Here is a 17,062-nt window from a genome sequence, read left to right on the forward strand (position 1 = left end):
AGAGATGCAGACAGAGAAAGACAGACACACACAAACAGAGAGAGACACAGACGCAGACAGAGAGAGAGAAAGAGAGAGAGACGCAGACAGGCAGAGAGAGAGCGAGAGAGAGAGAGAGACGCAGAGAGCAGGCAGAGAGAGACGCAGACAGAGAGAGAGAGAGACTCAGACAGCAGGCAGAGAGACGCAGACAGAGAGAGAGAGAGAGAGAGAGAGACGCAGACAGCAGGCAGGGAGAGAGAGAGAGACAGACAGAGAGAGAGAGACGCAGACAGAGAGAGAGAGACGCAGACAGAGAGAGAGAGACGCAGACAGACAGAGAGAGATGCAGACAGACAGAGAGAGACGCAGACAGACGTCCTTTTTATGCCTTTTTAGAGCATACAGACGCCGCTGTGCTCATCAGTACACATCATTTCCACAAGCTGAAATCCACTGCCACAGATCTGTAGGTCTACAGTCGTCTCTCCTTTCTTCTGTGTTCATCTCCGTTGCAGAGACAGCAGCAGGCATCCTCTGAAACAAAGCGCACGCTGCTCTCTATGATGATTTATGTCCTCAATGACGTAACCCCCATCTACATCTGCACAGCGCTTCGGTTTGGCAGCATGGCAGCCCTCACGCATGTAAGATGATGACAGATAAATCACCATAAGATAAGGCTTTCAAACCAGTAAAAGGAACATTTGTGATATCTCTGGCCTTTTAATCTTGTGAAATATGCATTTGAATAAACAGAGCCACGGTAAAAACCATATGGGTTCAAAGCGCCAAGCTGGAGAATCAAAGCTCTGCTAGCACGGCAGCTGATTAGCGACGGAGTAAATAGTTTGCAGTTTGAGCGCACACAACACTTAGCTCGGAGTACGAGTGCATGAGTGTGGTGCTAATGATCATGTAAGACACACACACACAAAAAGCAAAAAAACTAAGACTAGCCACTAGACTGTGATTAAATGGCAATGTTAAAATTCACAACATGTCTTTGTGACTGCATCATCCTGGTGATTTAACAGCTTCACTGCCACAATAATGAAACTCCTTCAGTATAGCACACTGCCAAGACGGGTGAGTGCTCTTACAAGTGACACATTAGGCGTAGTCACCATGTGACACACACCAACTGAAGAAGGGGGAAAAAAAAAAAAAAAAAAAAAAAAAAAAAGGAAGTCATGAGATAACCAATAGTCCACGAGCCACATCCTGGCCTTCCCGAAACATGCTCGAGTGCATCCGGCTTTTTTGGCATGGGATTCACACGGCGCTGTAAACCCTCGCAACTGTACGTCCAGGATCAAGTCTGACCTTCAGGTCAAGGTCAAGTTACTCTGAATATGAAACACACTCACCCTGTCTTTGTCATCAGCAACGTCACATAACACATCATCTAAATCCAGGATGCCTCCATCGCCGTGCTCCAACCGGTGAACCTGGATCCAATAGGCTGGGTCCTACAGAGGGACAGACAGACAGGTTAGTAAATGTCCGGTGTGCGCATATATTCGAAATGACTGACTAGTCAGTTAGTGTGCTCAACTATTACACTCTTAAGGGGGGGAAAAAAAAAAAATTATACAAGAGTTCTTAACTTTTTTTTTTATATTATATATTATAGGTTTAACAAGGGTGTTTATTACGAGTGCAGCACAAGCTGTATCTGTTTAGTGCTCAAAATATTTGTATCTGCATTTGGATTTGAAGCCAAAATGGGTGTGGCCTAAAACAGATGTTTTATTGATTTGTTTGTTTAATTATTATATTTTTTTTATTATTTTTTTACAGTATGTCCCTGGAAACACTGGAAAACAGAAACCCAGAGGTAGAAATCCCAGCACTATCTTTAAATTCTGTCTCTGGCAAAAAAAAAAAAAAAAAAAGGCCACTCCAGTTCATTTTCTGTCTCAACTGAGACAGTGTATATGGGGCTGAGCTTTTTTTCTTTAAGGCATTTGGCAGACGCCTTTATCCAGAGTGCCTTACATTTATCTCATTTATACAACTGAGCTGTTGAAGGTTAAGGGCCTTGCTCAAGGGCCCAGCGGTGGCTGCTTGGCTGGGATCTGAACGTACAACCTTCCGAGCAGAAATCCAATCTCTACCGCTGAGCCACCACTAACCCCGTGGTTATTATTTGTGTGTGTACCTCTCCGCAGCATTTAATCTAATAAATCTGGTTTGTTCTATTCCACAAAATAAACAAACGCTTCACTAGGGCTGGGTGATATGATCGCTATAATATCTATATAGTGATCAATTATTTCGCGATGCTCTTTCCTGAGATATTGTTGGTATAGGGATTTTTTTTATATATACATTTTTAATAATTACAAATGAAATGGTACTGAATGGAAGTCACTGATTTGACAATTTTCCTTAAAAACCTCAATCATCTTTGTCTTTTAAAGAAAAGTATCGTCAAAACTCAGTTTAATCATCATTTTTGTTTATTTTACTACTGTTTTGCGGACAGATGTTAGCTAAATTACGTATCGCGAAACGCATCGTGTATCGTAGAAATGTCCTCAAGTATCGGGATACGATATTTTTGTCATATCGCCCAGCCCTACTATTCACCCAATTTAAAAAGCAGGACAATCCTGACCAGGAAGTTACTATGTAAATACATCATGCAGCCAGATTTTTTTATAACAAGCTTTATATATGCATTATTACCAATACCAACATGTTACTAGTGCATCCTGAAGCATTCTCTGTCTTTAACTGCCCAATTTGAGTGAGTCTGTAGGCTCAGATTCCTGCTCTCGGATGGCTTGAAGTCTACATTGTGCATTCAGACATGTTTTTCTGATCAAGGAGTGATGATTCGAGTTGCGGTAGCCTTATTGTCAGCTCCAATCATTCGGACCAATCTCCTCTGACCTCTCTCATCATACACACACAAACCCTGCTTACTGGATGGTTTTCTTTTTTTGCTTTTCCACATTTTGATGTCTGATTGGATAATTGCACAAGTGGATGGGGAGTGTATACGGACCGCTGATGAAGGATTTTGTCCGAAATGCCCTGTTTCTCTGGAAACGTTAGATTTTACTACATCCTATACGAGCGTGCGTGGGCTTGAATTAAAGCTCTGTCCGCCATCAATATCAACAGGGGCAACAGGCTGTGCTGCAAACTCTCCTCAGGTTCAGTGGGACATGTTACAGGAGCCGTTACACTGGATCAGATATCACAAGGCCAGTCAACTGTGCGCGTGCTTCTGGCTCAGGTTTCTACTCTGTGTGTGTGTGTGTGTCAGAAGGGAGTGTGGCATGAAAGATAAACTCAGACTTATCTTGTTAAGGAGGAAGAATGAAATTAGTAAACCTGCACTGGACAGTAACGCCTACACATACATACAAACGTTCCTAAAAATGCACAGAAATATTTTTCCAACTGCGGCTTTGGCGATACTGCCTTTTATGCCAATCTAACCTGAGCTGAACTGCTGGAATTTAGTGCACACATGGACAAACACCACTGTCTACATCCAACCTGGCACACACACACACACACACACACACACACACACACACACACACACACACACACACGCACGCACGCAGCCTGGCAGCACTTCACAGGAGGTGGAGGAGGAGAAGGATGAACATAGGGAAGGCCGTGCTTACAGATGTCTTCTCCTGTGAGCCATTTTCTCTCAATCGGTCTATTAAGCCTCCATTTCTACGTTCCTCGCACTCTCTTTTCCAAAGTCCCGTCGTTAAATACTAATATCCCATCTTTGTCTTTCAAACGTTTCTGGCAGCGCAGATGAAATGGGCCCGCATGACGAGGGATAGCCACATTATTCACTTCAATTTACACCAACCATAAACAACCCCTGGTCGAAAATGGGAACGAGAACACACGTATCGCTTTAAAGTGCAGTGTCGACGGGTTCATCCGAGTTTACCAGTGTATCTGGAAGACATTTTCTGGCCACAAACCCCACAACCAGAATCAGCAAATATGGGAACAAATTCTGCAGCAGGAACAAAATCTGCATGCGCCGCTGACCGTCGTACTCCCCGTGATAAAGTGAAGCTGTTCAGACATGCAAAATTACCATCAGACGCCTTCATAATTCACCCATTCAAGCCAACTTCAAATAGGGAGAGGAAAAGAAAAAAAAAAAAGAATTCGTTGCATAACGTGCTGAAGGATGGCATGGGGGATAATTATTTATTAAGGTCTATGATTTATAGAAAGAAGCCAAGAGTCCCTATGGGTGATTTAAACAGGAATAAGTTCCAGCTGAGAGAGCGGAAAGATCCTTATGGATAAGAGGACTGGTGGGACAAAAAAAAAAAAAAAAAGAAGATTAAGCTACAAGGATGGAAAAACAGCAAAAGGTGCAAAAGAAGACGACAAAATAAAGAATTACACACACACACACACACACACACGTGTTAACCTAACACAATAGTCCAACTTTGCACAAACAGACACACGATCCCACACGCTTCTTGTGCAAATGTTAGTGAAAGAAAGACTGCTCTTGAGATAACATTCCAACATTCCACGCCAGAAGGGTGTCAGAGCGCAAACCTCTGAGAAGAATAACGAAAAGATGCGAGAGAGAGAGAGAGAGAGAGAGAGAGAGAGAGAGAGAGAGAGGCCATCAGAGATGGGGAGAAAAGAGAGAGAGAGAGAGAGTGCTAGAGAGACAGAGAGAAAAACAGAAATAGAGAGAAAGAGAGAAAGACGAGGAGAGATCAGCAGAGAGAGCTAAAGAAAGATGGAGAGAAAGAGAGCGCTAGAGAGACAGAGCGACAGAGAGCAAGGAGAGAAATGAAGAAACAAGACAGAGGGGAGGAGTTAGAGAGAGAGAGAGATGAAGAAATGCAGATAGATCTATAGAGAAGGAAAGAGACAAAGAGGCAGAAAGAGAGAGAGAGGGAGAGACAGACAGACACAGAAAGAGAGCCAGAGATGCAGACAGAGAGAGAGAGAGACGTAGACAGCAGACAGAGAGAGAGAGAGACGTAGACAGCAGACAGAGAGAGAGAGAGACGTAGACAGCAGACAGAGAGAGAGAGAGAGACGCAGACAGAGAGAGAGAGAGAGAGACGCAGACAGGGAGAGAGAGAGATGCAGACAGGGAGAGAGACACACAGACAGCAGACAGAGAGAGAGAGAGAGAGAGAGAGAGAGAGAGAGAGAGATGCAGACAGGGAGAGAGAGAGATGCAGACAGGGAGAGAGACACACAGACAGCAGACAGAGAGAGAGAGAGAGAGAGAGAGAGAGAGAGAGAGAGAGATGCAGACAGAGAGAGATGCAGACAGAGGCAGAGAGAGGGGGGGCGGCGGCTGTGGGGTTTGTTTGAAGATGCAAACACTTACAAATATTACAAAATCCCTTTTTTTCCCCCAAAAAGGCTTCATCATGTATTCCATCCTCAGATCTCTGCCTGGACATCTGACATCACCACATTGTGGGAGGAGAAAGATTACTGTAGATCCAGAATTACGGCATGTTACGGAAGAAATTCCAGTTTTACACAGTGTTAAAATATGGTGATGCATTTATTCATCATGTTCGTTCTCTCTCTGAGAAATGCAGAACCCCCCCCCCCCAACCTCCCTTATAAAAACTCAATTTCGAGCATTCAAAAATACAGAAAACAGCTCTACTGCTTCTTCACTAAACCCTTAAAACTAAGAGGCAGCTAAAGTTTACACAGAGCCAAGCAAGCAAGTCCAGCGCACATTACACTGGATTAAAAAACCCTAAATCTTTCAGAATCCAGTTCTCAAACAAACATGAGTAAAGTTACATGTTCTGACACCTGCTGTGATTAGAACGCAGCTCAGTCACCGTGTGCTCTGTGTAAGCAAAGCAGAGCTCGCTAGTCTCAGATCATCTCTGACAAGTTGGAGATCCACAGATATGACTGAGGCTTAGTCAAACAACCAGGACTGAACAGAAAGCTTAGTCATTCTGTCACGATGTGAACAAAAAAAAACCGTGTACGTAGAGACTACCCACACACACACACACACACACACACACACACACACACACACACACACACACACACACACACACACACACACACACACACACACACACACACACACACACACACACACACACACACACACCTGCATTGGCACCAAGTCTCCAGTCTGGCTTGACATCTCCCTCAACACTAATGAACATCATAACCATCATTTCACATCTCTCTCATCTGATCTGCTAAGACAATGAGCTTTATTTAAACAATGAAACGAAGAATGCAGGTCTTCACATGACACAGGCACAGACAAAGGAAGGGAAACGGACAGAAAAATTTTAAATATGACACATGCCTCGTCTCCACATTGTCAAATTCTCTTCCTGCTCACCTTTTGGTATTCTAATGTGCAGCCAGAGCATGACAGAGCAACATAATGAATACAGCAGATGGTACAAAGAGTGAAAGTAATACCTCGAACTGACTAATGTGCTCAAATATGAGGAAAACTTTCTCAAACACCTACAGCCACTGATTGGATACGGAACGATAACGATGTGCTGATGTGCAACATTCCCAAACACTGTGTTTAGTTTTTTTTTGTTGTTTTTTTTTTTTAAATCAGCCATTTATCAGCCAATAGGAAACAATCGATCCAGTGACTCAGTCATATATAAGTTTGAGAAAGATACAGGAGAAACGAAATGTAGCTGTCAGGTAAGATCTATGCAGAAACGAAACATTTTGGATCTTGTATCTTTAAAATGAAGATATACTAAAGATGCACCGATACTAAATTTCTCAGCCGATACCGATAAGCGATTATTCAGAGTGATATCGGCCGATACCGATAGTTCTGCCTTTTATACCTTCTTTTAAATTAACGATAATTAATACGGTGGTGTCTTAAGACAACATATTTTCGATACAGCAAAAATGAGCACCGGCTGAATAAGTGGCTTAAGCCTTGTTTATACCATCACCTGGCCACACCCCAGTCGGACGAGACGTTTATACTTGCCGCGCTTGCCATTGTAATGGTCTTTTAAACGAAATGGGGCGTACTTGAAGTAATCGTCCTATAAACCAACAGGAAGTAGCTAAGAGAAGAAGAAGAAGAAGAAGTCGGAACCACCATAGCAACGCTTACAAACATGGCATCTCATGTGGAGTTGCTGAACGCTGAGGAGGAATTGTTGTTTGTTGTTGATGTTTGTTTTCAGTAAACTTCACTGAAACCCACAGAATTAAAAACAGAGCAAAGAATCATAAGAATCATATTAAACCCAGTGAAACCTTGAGATCATCACTCGTCACATTACAACAAAATACATAAACATGAGAGCAGGTATAAAACTAAGTTGAACAACCTTATTATTTTCCCCCTAATTTTATTCATTTCATTTACATTTTTATCAAACATGGATCTTTACTTTCATTAAATAGACTTATTATTTATTGCAGGCTCATTTTGTAAACGTTAGCAATTACTGGAGACATCCGCAAAAAGTGGGAGCTTCCTGCAGAGGTCATTTCTCACATTTACAAAATCAGGCGATTGTTCACCATCAGTGCAAAAAAGTCTCTATGTATAGAGAAAAGAACGATATTACAGAATAATCATTCTGTATGGCCGCCCGTCGGTGTAAACGTCTCTATGTGCATCACTGTCTGACGCTGTAGTGTAGTGACGGTGTTTATTTGTGAAAACACTGATGAATGAAAACACTGATGAATGAAAACATGGTACCCCCCCCCCCCCATAAACACTTTCCGCTTCGGCTTTATTCTTTCAACAGAACGTACAAAGCAAATGGAGTTGCTATTTTTAAAAATCTTTCCTCTCTACGGTCCCGCACGGATAGATCATAGAGATGCCTGTACGATTACCTGTTCGGAAATAAATAAATAAATAAAGCCGTGCACACTACCAACGCAAAATGAGGTCTAGCACACTCGACGCACTCGACCGCGCTCTCTGCGATGATGTCATTTTTGCCGCGCGCTACTGCGGACGCGTCGAGTATAAACAAGGCCTTCGGTAGGGCTGGGCGATATGACAAAAATCATATCGTGATACTTGAGGACAAACAATACACAACGCACATCATGGTATACAATTTAGGTAACAAACTGTCCGCAAAACAGTGGCAAAATAAACAAATAAACGGTTAGACTGACTTTGACGATACTTTTCTTTTAATACCTACAAAGACTTTTTTAAATGATGTAAAATCCATGACATCCATTCAGTACCGTTTAATTTGTAATCACTATACCAACGATATCTCAGAAAAGTATACCACGGTCATCTATCATGATATCGTTATATCGTCCAGCCCTTAGATTGCCTTAGATTTCCATTCACTGCAACTGAAACTTGATGACCGTGTTTGTGCAATCCGTTCAGACTCCACGCAGCGTATAACGAATCTCACAAGGGGGCCCGTGTGTGAAGCACGGAGCATCTCTCATTCTGATGTCAGAGTCAGTTCACTCTCCGTAGCCCTAGATGTGTTTCTGAATCCCTTGTTCTAAATCAGTGTTCTATATATCACTGTTCCAATTTCATTCTCAGCCAGGAAAGGCTGCCTGAATGCTCCGTGAGTGTGAGAGACTTTGTGTTTTTATCTAGTTTTAGAGACCGACACAGGTGGGTGATGTCGGACATGTCTGCGGTATTAGCGACCGGTGTACTGTGTGTATACGGTACACTGTAATGGCACACTGTAATGTTTCGGCCCACCACTCACTGGCGGAAATGTTAACATACATCAGACCTTAAAGATTCTGAGAAATTTTCCAGTTCCTGCTTGCCAGGGCTGGTTCCCCCCCCCCAAGAAAATATAGTATGCTACACTGTAAAGAATGTCCGGAGCTTTAATGGTGAAAGACTGTAAAGTAGCGAAGGAAAAAAAACTGTAAACTGCTTTTACAATTTAAAACTGACTCCAAAGTCTTTACAAATAAAAACTAATGCATGGTCATGGAATGATTATTAAATTGATATAAAATGCAATGTGTGACATTTATTTTATTGGCCATATGCATCGTATTGCATGTATATGGTATTGCATCATATTAATAAAATATGTGAAAAAGCATCATTTTATGTTTTGAAGCTCAGTCTTTATTTTTATTGGCTTTCCAGTTGTCCGATATTTGCCACGACACTGCATAATATTTTTTAAAAATCTTATTTTTAACAGGAATTTCATGTTTCAAGTTACTGCCTTTTGACTTGTCCAATCAGCGATAAAGATGTTGCATCAAATCAGTCTGCTGAGCTCAAATAAAAACACATTCTGTAAAGTTAAAGTTCAATAATTGTTTTAATTATTTGAACACAGCTTTTCTTTTGTTAAGCGTTTATTTTAATTTTTTTTTATCTTTAATGTCATAGTAACTTATTATTATTATTAGCTTGTGAAAAACAGTATGCTCGGAACAAGCATGTTTTTTTTTGAACCCTCGCAGCCTCTCCTGATTTCCATATAAAGAAGAAGCCACTTTTTCAGACGAGGGATTGTGGGCTTCATTCAGTATAAATGCACACCAAGTAATATAGGCAGCATTTTATGATAAATAGTCAACTTTATTAAGCAGATGCATCAGATCACGAGCCCTGTATCACACGATAAAATACGAGACGTTAGAGCTGGGCAATATGGGCAAAAATGTTAGCACGATGTATATAATTTTTTAATATTGATCGATCTTGATAACCATCAATATACACAATTTCATTACACTGTCACACTTTTGAAAGGATATCTTTCTAAATAATGCAGACTGAATAAAACAAAAATGTTCATTAAATAATACACATCCACAAAGTCTACAAAATATTACACAAATCTACGTGGAGGAACTCCGTCTCCACTGTACTCAGTGGCATCATATCTTTAAGCCATGAAATAAGTTAGAGGTTGCCAGATTTGATGTGGAAAAATAAGGCACCTTTGGATTACTGGATAGAAAAAGGACAGATCGATGTGGTTTCGTTTTTAACTATATCCATCCCATCCATTTACTGTACCTCTTATCCTACACAGGGTCACGGGGAAGCCTGGAACCTCTCCCAGGGAACAGGTAGCACAACGCAGGCGACATGATGGACAGGGTGCCAACCCACCGCAGGGCATAATCACACATTCACACACTATAGACAATTTAGAGATGCCAATCTGCCTACTAACGCACATCTTTGGACTGGGGGAGGAAACCGGAGTACCTGGAGGAAACCCCCAAAGCACAAGGAGAACATGCAAACTCGGCACACACAGGGAGGAGGCGGGAATCAAACCCCCAACCCCGGAGATGCGAGTGATAGAATCTACACAATCATATTTGTGAATTATAAAATAAATCTATATAATGTTCTCACTCTTCAGTCTAAAATCTCTTAGAATGGATGGAATATTAATCAGCATGACTAGGCTAATTAACACTGAACTGTGTAGGCATAGTTATATAGCCTAATATATATTTTTTTAAATATTACACAATGTTAATCAAAGAGCCTAATTATGTTATGACTAATGAAATCATATTCAGGACCACATCCCATCTCACATTTAGATCTGTACTTAAACACTCTTGTGTTTCATGGGCGAACTTGAGTTTTCGTAACCCGGGCAACCATGATGTTGAAGTGCAATCTCACGTAGAGCATGCCCATCAGTCCGTGCCCCAGAACAGTGATTTTTTATCTTCTCCACTATGTTAAGTGCTCTGTGTCATACTTCAACATGCTAGATATCCAAGCCGTTAGTGGTGTGGTCTTTTCTCAGGAACACTACCATCAAGAGCAGAAGACCCACCTTCTTCTTCACTTTGGCTCTAAGGCCTCTCTCTACTCACTATCTTTTTGTAACTTGCTACTACTGTTGTTGTTGTTGTTGCTCAGATGTGATTAACTCCAGCGTGTAGCCGGATTGGCTGTTGTGATGGCTTCGTGCCAACCTTACGTGCTGTGTAAACGGGCTGTGACCGTCAGCTATTTCGGGAAGTTAGAAGAGAGAACAGAAAGGAAAGTGTAATGAATCGAAATACCCTCAAGCTAATCGTCGTTATCAGGAAAAATTTATTGCAATACAAACAGAGATTGTTTTATCGCCCGGCGCCACGATACACCATACTGCAACACTACCCCCAATAAAATCACCTTCAGCCATAGACACAGCTTGAACTTCACTACAGTACGCAGGTGAATTTATAGATCCATCAGCTTTTTTTTTTTAAACCTATTGTTAGCCTACTTATTTTGTCTGATTAACAAAAATAAATTCTTCCCCTTCCTGCTTCGAGTTGCTGAGGAACTCAATCATCACGGTTTTTGAATAAGAAACCTGTTAAACACATTTTCAGGTGTTTTCTAACTAACTAACAGGGAATGAAGCTGACTCGAGCAGACGTATAGAGCTTTGCATCTTTTAATTACTCAAACAATATGGATTCTCCTCGAGTGCATGGTTCTCAGGCTTTTTGCGGAAATTATTTTTATCATTTCATTTGGTTATACTATTAATTCGATTCAAATAATCACGACAATATGAAGCAAATCTGTGTAAACATAGGTAGAATACTCAAATCTGATTGGTCAGACGGTGTGCATCGTTGTTGTATAAGCGCACGCCTCGGACAGTAGTTCATGAACTATAAGTTTATTTTAACGTGCTTCTTGTTCAAAGTTTCTACAGTAACGGCTCATACACAGGGACTCTGACAGTCATGGTGCTGTGCTAAGATCGTTAGCAAGGAAAAGAGATATAATGAAGAGAAAGCAGATGAGAGAATGAGATGCATCATTGTTAAAACTCTCGCGGTAACGAGACCTACGGGACTGTGCAAAGGTTTTAGGCACATGCAAAGAACTGCTGTAGCGCAAAGATGCCTTCAAAATAATGAAATGAAATGTTTCTACATTTAAAAAAAAGAATAACGTACAGAGCAGTAAACAGTAGTAAATGAAACCAAGTCAATATTTGGTGTGACAAAAAATTTTTTTTAATTAAAACAAAATAATAGTAGTCCCCAGTTCAATTTGTGCTGTTTTATAAGGAAATTAGCTGGTAAGTTTTACTGAGTATCTTGCAGAAAGGATGGACAGAAACAGAGGATGAACACAGACACACACAGATAGTCACAGACACACAGACAAACAAACACACAAACATGCACATGCAGAGACATAGGCACATGCACGCACACACACAGACAGTCAAAGACAGACAGACAGAAGCACACACACACAGACAGTCAAAGACAAACACACACACAGTCAAACATACACACACACAAACAAAAGTCACACACACACAGTCACAGAGAGAGACATACACACACAGTCACAGACAGACAGAGACCTACACACACAGACACAAACAGACTATCACAGACAGAGACCTACACACACAGACAGAGACGTACACACACAGACAGTCACAGACAGACAGAGACATACACACACAGACAGTCACAGACAGACAGAGACATACACACACAGACAGTCACAGACAGACAGAGACATACACACACAGACAGAAACACAGACAGTCACAGACAGACAGCAACATACACACAAACACGCAGACAGTAATAGACAGACACAGACATACACAGACAGTCACAGAGACAGAGAGACACACACACGCACACAGACAGACAAAGACACACACACAAACAGACAGTCACAGACAGACAGAGACACACACACACACAGAAACAGACACATGGTCTGCAGAGACTGAGACCTGTTTTGTTCCACACAGGCTTTGCCAGCAGCCTCAGTCCCTGAGGCACATTGAGCATGCTGAGACTCGCCCACAGTTTATATCGAGTCAGAGATGTCGCCATCGCTCCCTGCCCGCTTCATACAGCCTCGAACTTGCCAATACAGATTTACAAAATGTGTTAATTTCTGCAAAAGGAGATGTAAAGATCCACACAATCACTATAACCTCATTCATTTGCCATTAACGGGATGCGAGATAATGAGTCCTACTTCTGAAGCACTTTCTTTTTAGGTGAAGAGTTGATCTGATTTGAAGCACAAATGATGCATCAAATCACATCTGATCATCTTAAATCCTTTCCACACACAGTTTGCTCTCACAATCAGACTCTAAGGCTAAACAGAAATGCAAATTAAAGGTTGTGCAGCACTGAAATCGTCACATGGAGCTGACACACCGATGCTGCATGCATGATTTATCAGCATGGTTCATAATTTAAGGTGTGAGGACTCGCATGGTTTCTTGATGTTTGGTCAGGTGACCACTATTTTGTTGTTTTAATAGTTTGATGACTGTTATACTTAGAGCCATACACCGATCAGCCATAACATAAAAACCACCAGCCTAATATTGTATAGGGCCCCTTGTGCTGCCAAAACAGCTCTGACCCATCGAGGCATGGACTCCACAAGACCTCTGAAGGTGTGCTGTGGTATCTGGCACCAAGACAAGCAGCAGATCCTTAAACTCCTGTAAGTTGGCCTCCATGAATCGGATTTGTTTGCCCAGCACATCCCACAGACGCTCGATCGGATTGAGATCTGGGGAATTTAGAGGCCGAGTCAACACCTTGAACTCTTTGACATGTTCCTCAAACTATTCCTGAACAGTTTTTGCAGCGCGGCAGGGCGCATTATCCTGCTGAAAGAGCCCACTGCCATGAAATGTGTACTTGGTCTGCAACAATGGTAGGTGTCAAGGTTTCCCAGCAGAACATTGCCCAGAGCGTCACACGGCCTCCCTTCTTCCCATAGTGCATCCTGGGGCCATCTCTTCCCCAGGACGTCGAGCCATCACAATTTGGCCCTTGCCAAAGTCACTCCGATCCTTACGCTTGCCCATTTTTCCTGCTTCCAACACATCAACTTAGAGAACTGATTGTTCACTTGCTGCCTAATATATCCCACTCTTTGACAGGTGCCATTATAACGAGACAATTAAACGTTATTCACGTCACCCGTCAGTGGTTTTAATGTTATGGCTGATTGGTGAATAGTTATTAGTCTGACTGACTGGCATAAATAATGTTAAAGTAAACAAAATGTTTGGTCATTTTACCACACTGTAACTGGTCTGAATTCCCCAAGGGTGAATTTCAGAAACGTAAAAAGCTCTAATGGACTAAACGGATACATATTTACCCTATTTAAGTGCTTATATCCGACAGATCCTTCTTTTATCTCTGCTGCAATCATAAGATGTATTTATTTGCTTAATTGTACCCTGAAATGTTTGCCACTCCCTGATTAACCTGACAGGAATGGTGAAACTGCGATTCAATTCAATAACCTGTTCACAAAACGTTTTTTGAGACAAAAGTAAGACAGAAACAGAAAGAAAAAAAAAAAAGAGTGAGATGAGCTCATGTCTCACTATAATTGTTGGCTCTCTCTTGATTCATGACTAGGGCTGCTACAGCGTCACAGTTTCACCGTTAGTCACGGTGTATCGGATAGTTACCTCACTGTTGACAGTTTCTGATTTCACGTTAAAATGCATGTGTCTATTAGCGTGTGCACATTCATTTTTTACCTGATCAACTTCCTTACTCCAGTGGGTCTCCTCCAGTTTGTGTGTCTGGCTGCAACTCCCAAAAAAATTATCTTTCTCCCCCCCACTGTTTTGTGTGCGTGTGTGTGAGTGTACTTTATACAAAAAGATCCCTAACGAGAGGATATATATTTCACCATTATATTTATAGAGTAGATTATCAGACCATGAAAACTCCAAATGGTAACAAACCTATTGATGATTAATAATACTGTAACCCACAATGGAGTCTGGGTATTTCGTTCTGTCTTTCTCACTCTGCTGAACACACACTGACTTTCACGGTCAGGTTGTTTTTCGTACAAACTGACAGACTAAGCCTGAACAAAAGCCCCGACTGTTCACACAGCTGATATGCTAAGAGCCACACTGCCAGACTAGAAAGTGTGTGCTATTCAAACTAAAGTAATATTTGTCAAATAACTACATTCAAGAGAACTTGACAGACAAGTATGTGTGTGTGTGTGTGTGTTTGGTTGAAACTGAATAACTGACGATAAACACCACGGGTTCATTAACTACACGTACGAATGATGGATCCTGAAGCTGCATCATGGCACAATGTTTTCCCATGAACGCTGCTGATTAACATTTCTGTCGCCATGGAAATGGTCAGGAATACAAAAGTATATTGTCCAAGCCCATTTTTAGAGAGATTGCAACAAAGTTATACATGAAGCCATCAACGACTACTAAAACTCGACCTTCACATTAGTAAAATACCAATGGCTACCAACTCCCAAGCAGGACTCGTAATCTCTGCGTCTTTTGTTGGCATTTGATGTTTGTGTCTGCTGATTGTGTGTTTGCCTGCAATCGAGGAAGCAGTAGAAAAAACACGTTCCAGCGAAAATCCAAAAGTCCTCCTCAGGTTTTTGTTTTGGAAAATAAACCAACCGACATCACTCGCTGTGGTATTTGTGCCTCTTTCGTTGCCAATATTGCTGCTTGGATTATTTGTTCAGTTTGACAAGGTTGCCATGCCTGCTTTAATACTACATTATATTTATTTATTTATTGATTGATTGATTGATTGATTGATTGAGATTATATATATCATATATATAGTTAGATAGATAGATATATGTATACATAGATATATAAATATAAATATTATCTTATAAGATGGACAGACAGACAGACAGACAGACAGACAGGTATATAGATAGATAAATAGATAGATGAGCTGTAACTAACGATTATTTGTTATATAACCATTAATTTGCTATACATTGTGCAAATCATTTTTTAAACATATTATCATATTTGGGGGGGGGGAAAAAAAAAAAACCTGATGGTCCATAAGCTTTAAAGCAGAAGTTTAATCACTATATTAAAAATACTCAAAAAGAAAAGCACAGATTAAGTGTTAACTGGTAAGAGGTTGTATGTTGTGCAGTAACACACACATTCACTCATTTAAACACAGTAACATGTTCCTTTATTCTGTAAATGTACGACACTTCTTACATTTCTATACAATTACATGTTATAAACCCATCACAGTTACCGCTCTCATCAACACACAATTACTTTTGTTTATAAATATATTGCTAAATACAGCAGTAAACAACATATTTGATCAAAATGAATATTTCAGTCGGAGTTATTGCACTTCCTTTCTATCGCACGCTGGTGGGTGGGAACTTGTAGGAAAGGGGGGAAATCCATTTGTAGGACTGATGCAGTCCCCAAAACCGGAACTGCAACGCTAGTGCAAATCAGTGACAACAATCAGACCCGACCTGTGAGCCTCACCTGCAGCAAACACCCTGGTGCAAAAGCGATGAAAGATAAAGCACGTAGCGTGAAAAGTGTGCGCCAATCTAGAACGAGGATTAAAGGTCGGGCAAGGCCGAAAGCAACGCAAACCTGTTATTATTTTAAAAACATACAGTTTTCCAAATCAGTGCATGAGCTTGATCATATCACGTTACACTTTCTGTGCGAGGGAAACAGCACTCCGCTTCAGCACAGAGGAACCAGAGAGAAACTGGAAGCATGCATGACCTGAGATCGCTCAACCACATACAAACACACATCGTTCCGTTTCCAACACTGATTCATCTGAAACGCTGTGTGCTCGCCCTGCTTTTGGACCGAATCGAGACATTTCGCAATCGGTGATGTCATGTTCTGATGATGAGGGTCAGTCTCTGAACTTTACATCCACGATGTGCCGGGGCGGGGGGGGGGGGGGGGGGGGGGGGAGAGTCAGCTCAACCGATACAGAGAAAAACCGTAACTCTCCTAACGCAAATAAAGCACAAAGCTCTCACACACGCTCACAAAAATTATGCCAGGAACAACAACTCTTACAGCTGTACTGACGAAATCACGACAATATATAATTAAGTTAATTACGATATTAGAGATGAGTTTTAGCAGTGTGTGTGTGTGTGTGTGTGTGGTCTGATAACACTGTGCTCACTGTCTCTCTCTCTCTCTCACACAAGCACACAATACATACTACAGAAAGAAAAGGGGGGAGAGAGAGAGAGAGAGAGACACACACATGAGGATAGGAGCGATGATAT

At 41.4% G+C, this 17,062-nt stretch overlaps 1 protein-coding gene across 5 annotated transcripts in view; it reads right to left on the reverse strand.

The window, feature by feature from the left end:
* pard3aa (par-3 family cell polarity regulator alpha, a) overlaps window positions 1–17,062 on the reverse strand; it is a 434,509-nt gene that overhangs the window by 365,501 nt on the left and 51,946 nt on the right. For all 5 annotated transcript variants that reach the window (XM_053635967.1, XM_053635945.1, XM_053635955.1 and 2 more), the window contains exon 2: window positions 1,350–1,451. In XM_053635967.1, coding sequence (XP_053491942.1) covers window positions 1,350–1,451 — 102 coding nt within the window. The remainder of the gene's footprint in view (window positions 1–1,349; window positions 1,452–17,062) is intronic.

The sequence above is a fragment of the Ictalurus furcatus genome, chromosome 1 (genome assembly GCF_023375685.1).
Source record: "Ictalurus furcatus strain D&B chromosome 1, Billie_1.0, whole genome shotgun sequence".
NCBI classification, from domain to species: Eukaryota; Metazoa; Chordata; class Actinopteri; order Siluriformes; family Ictaluridae; genus Ictalurus; species Ictalurus furcatus.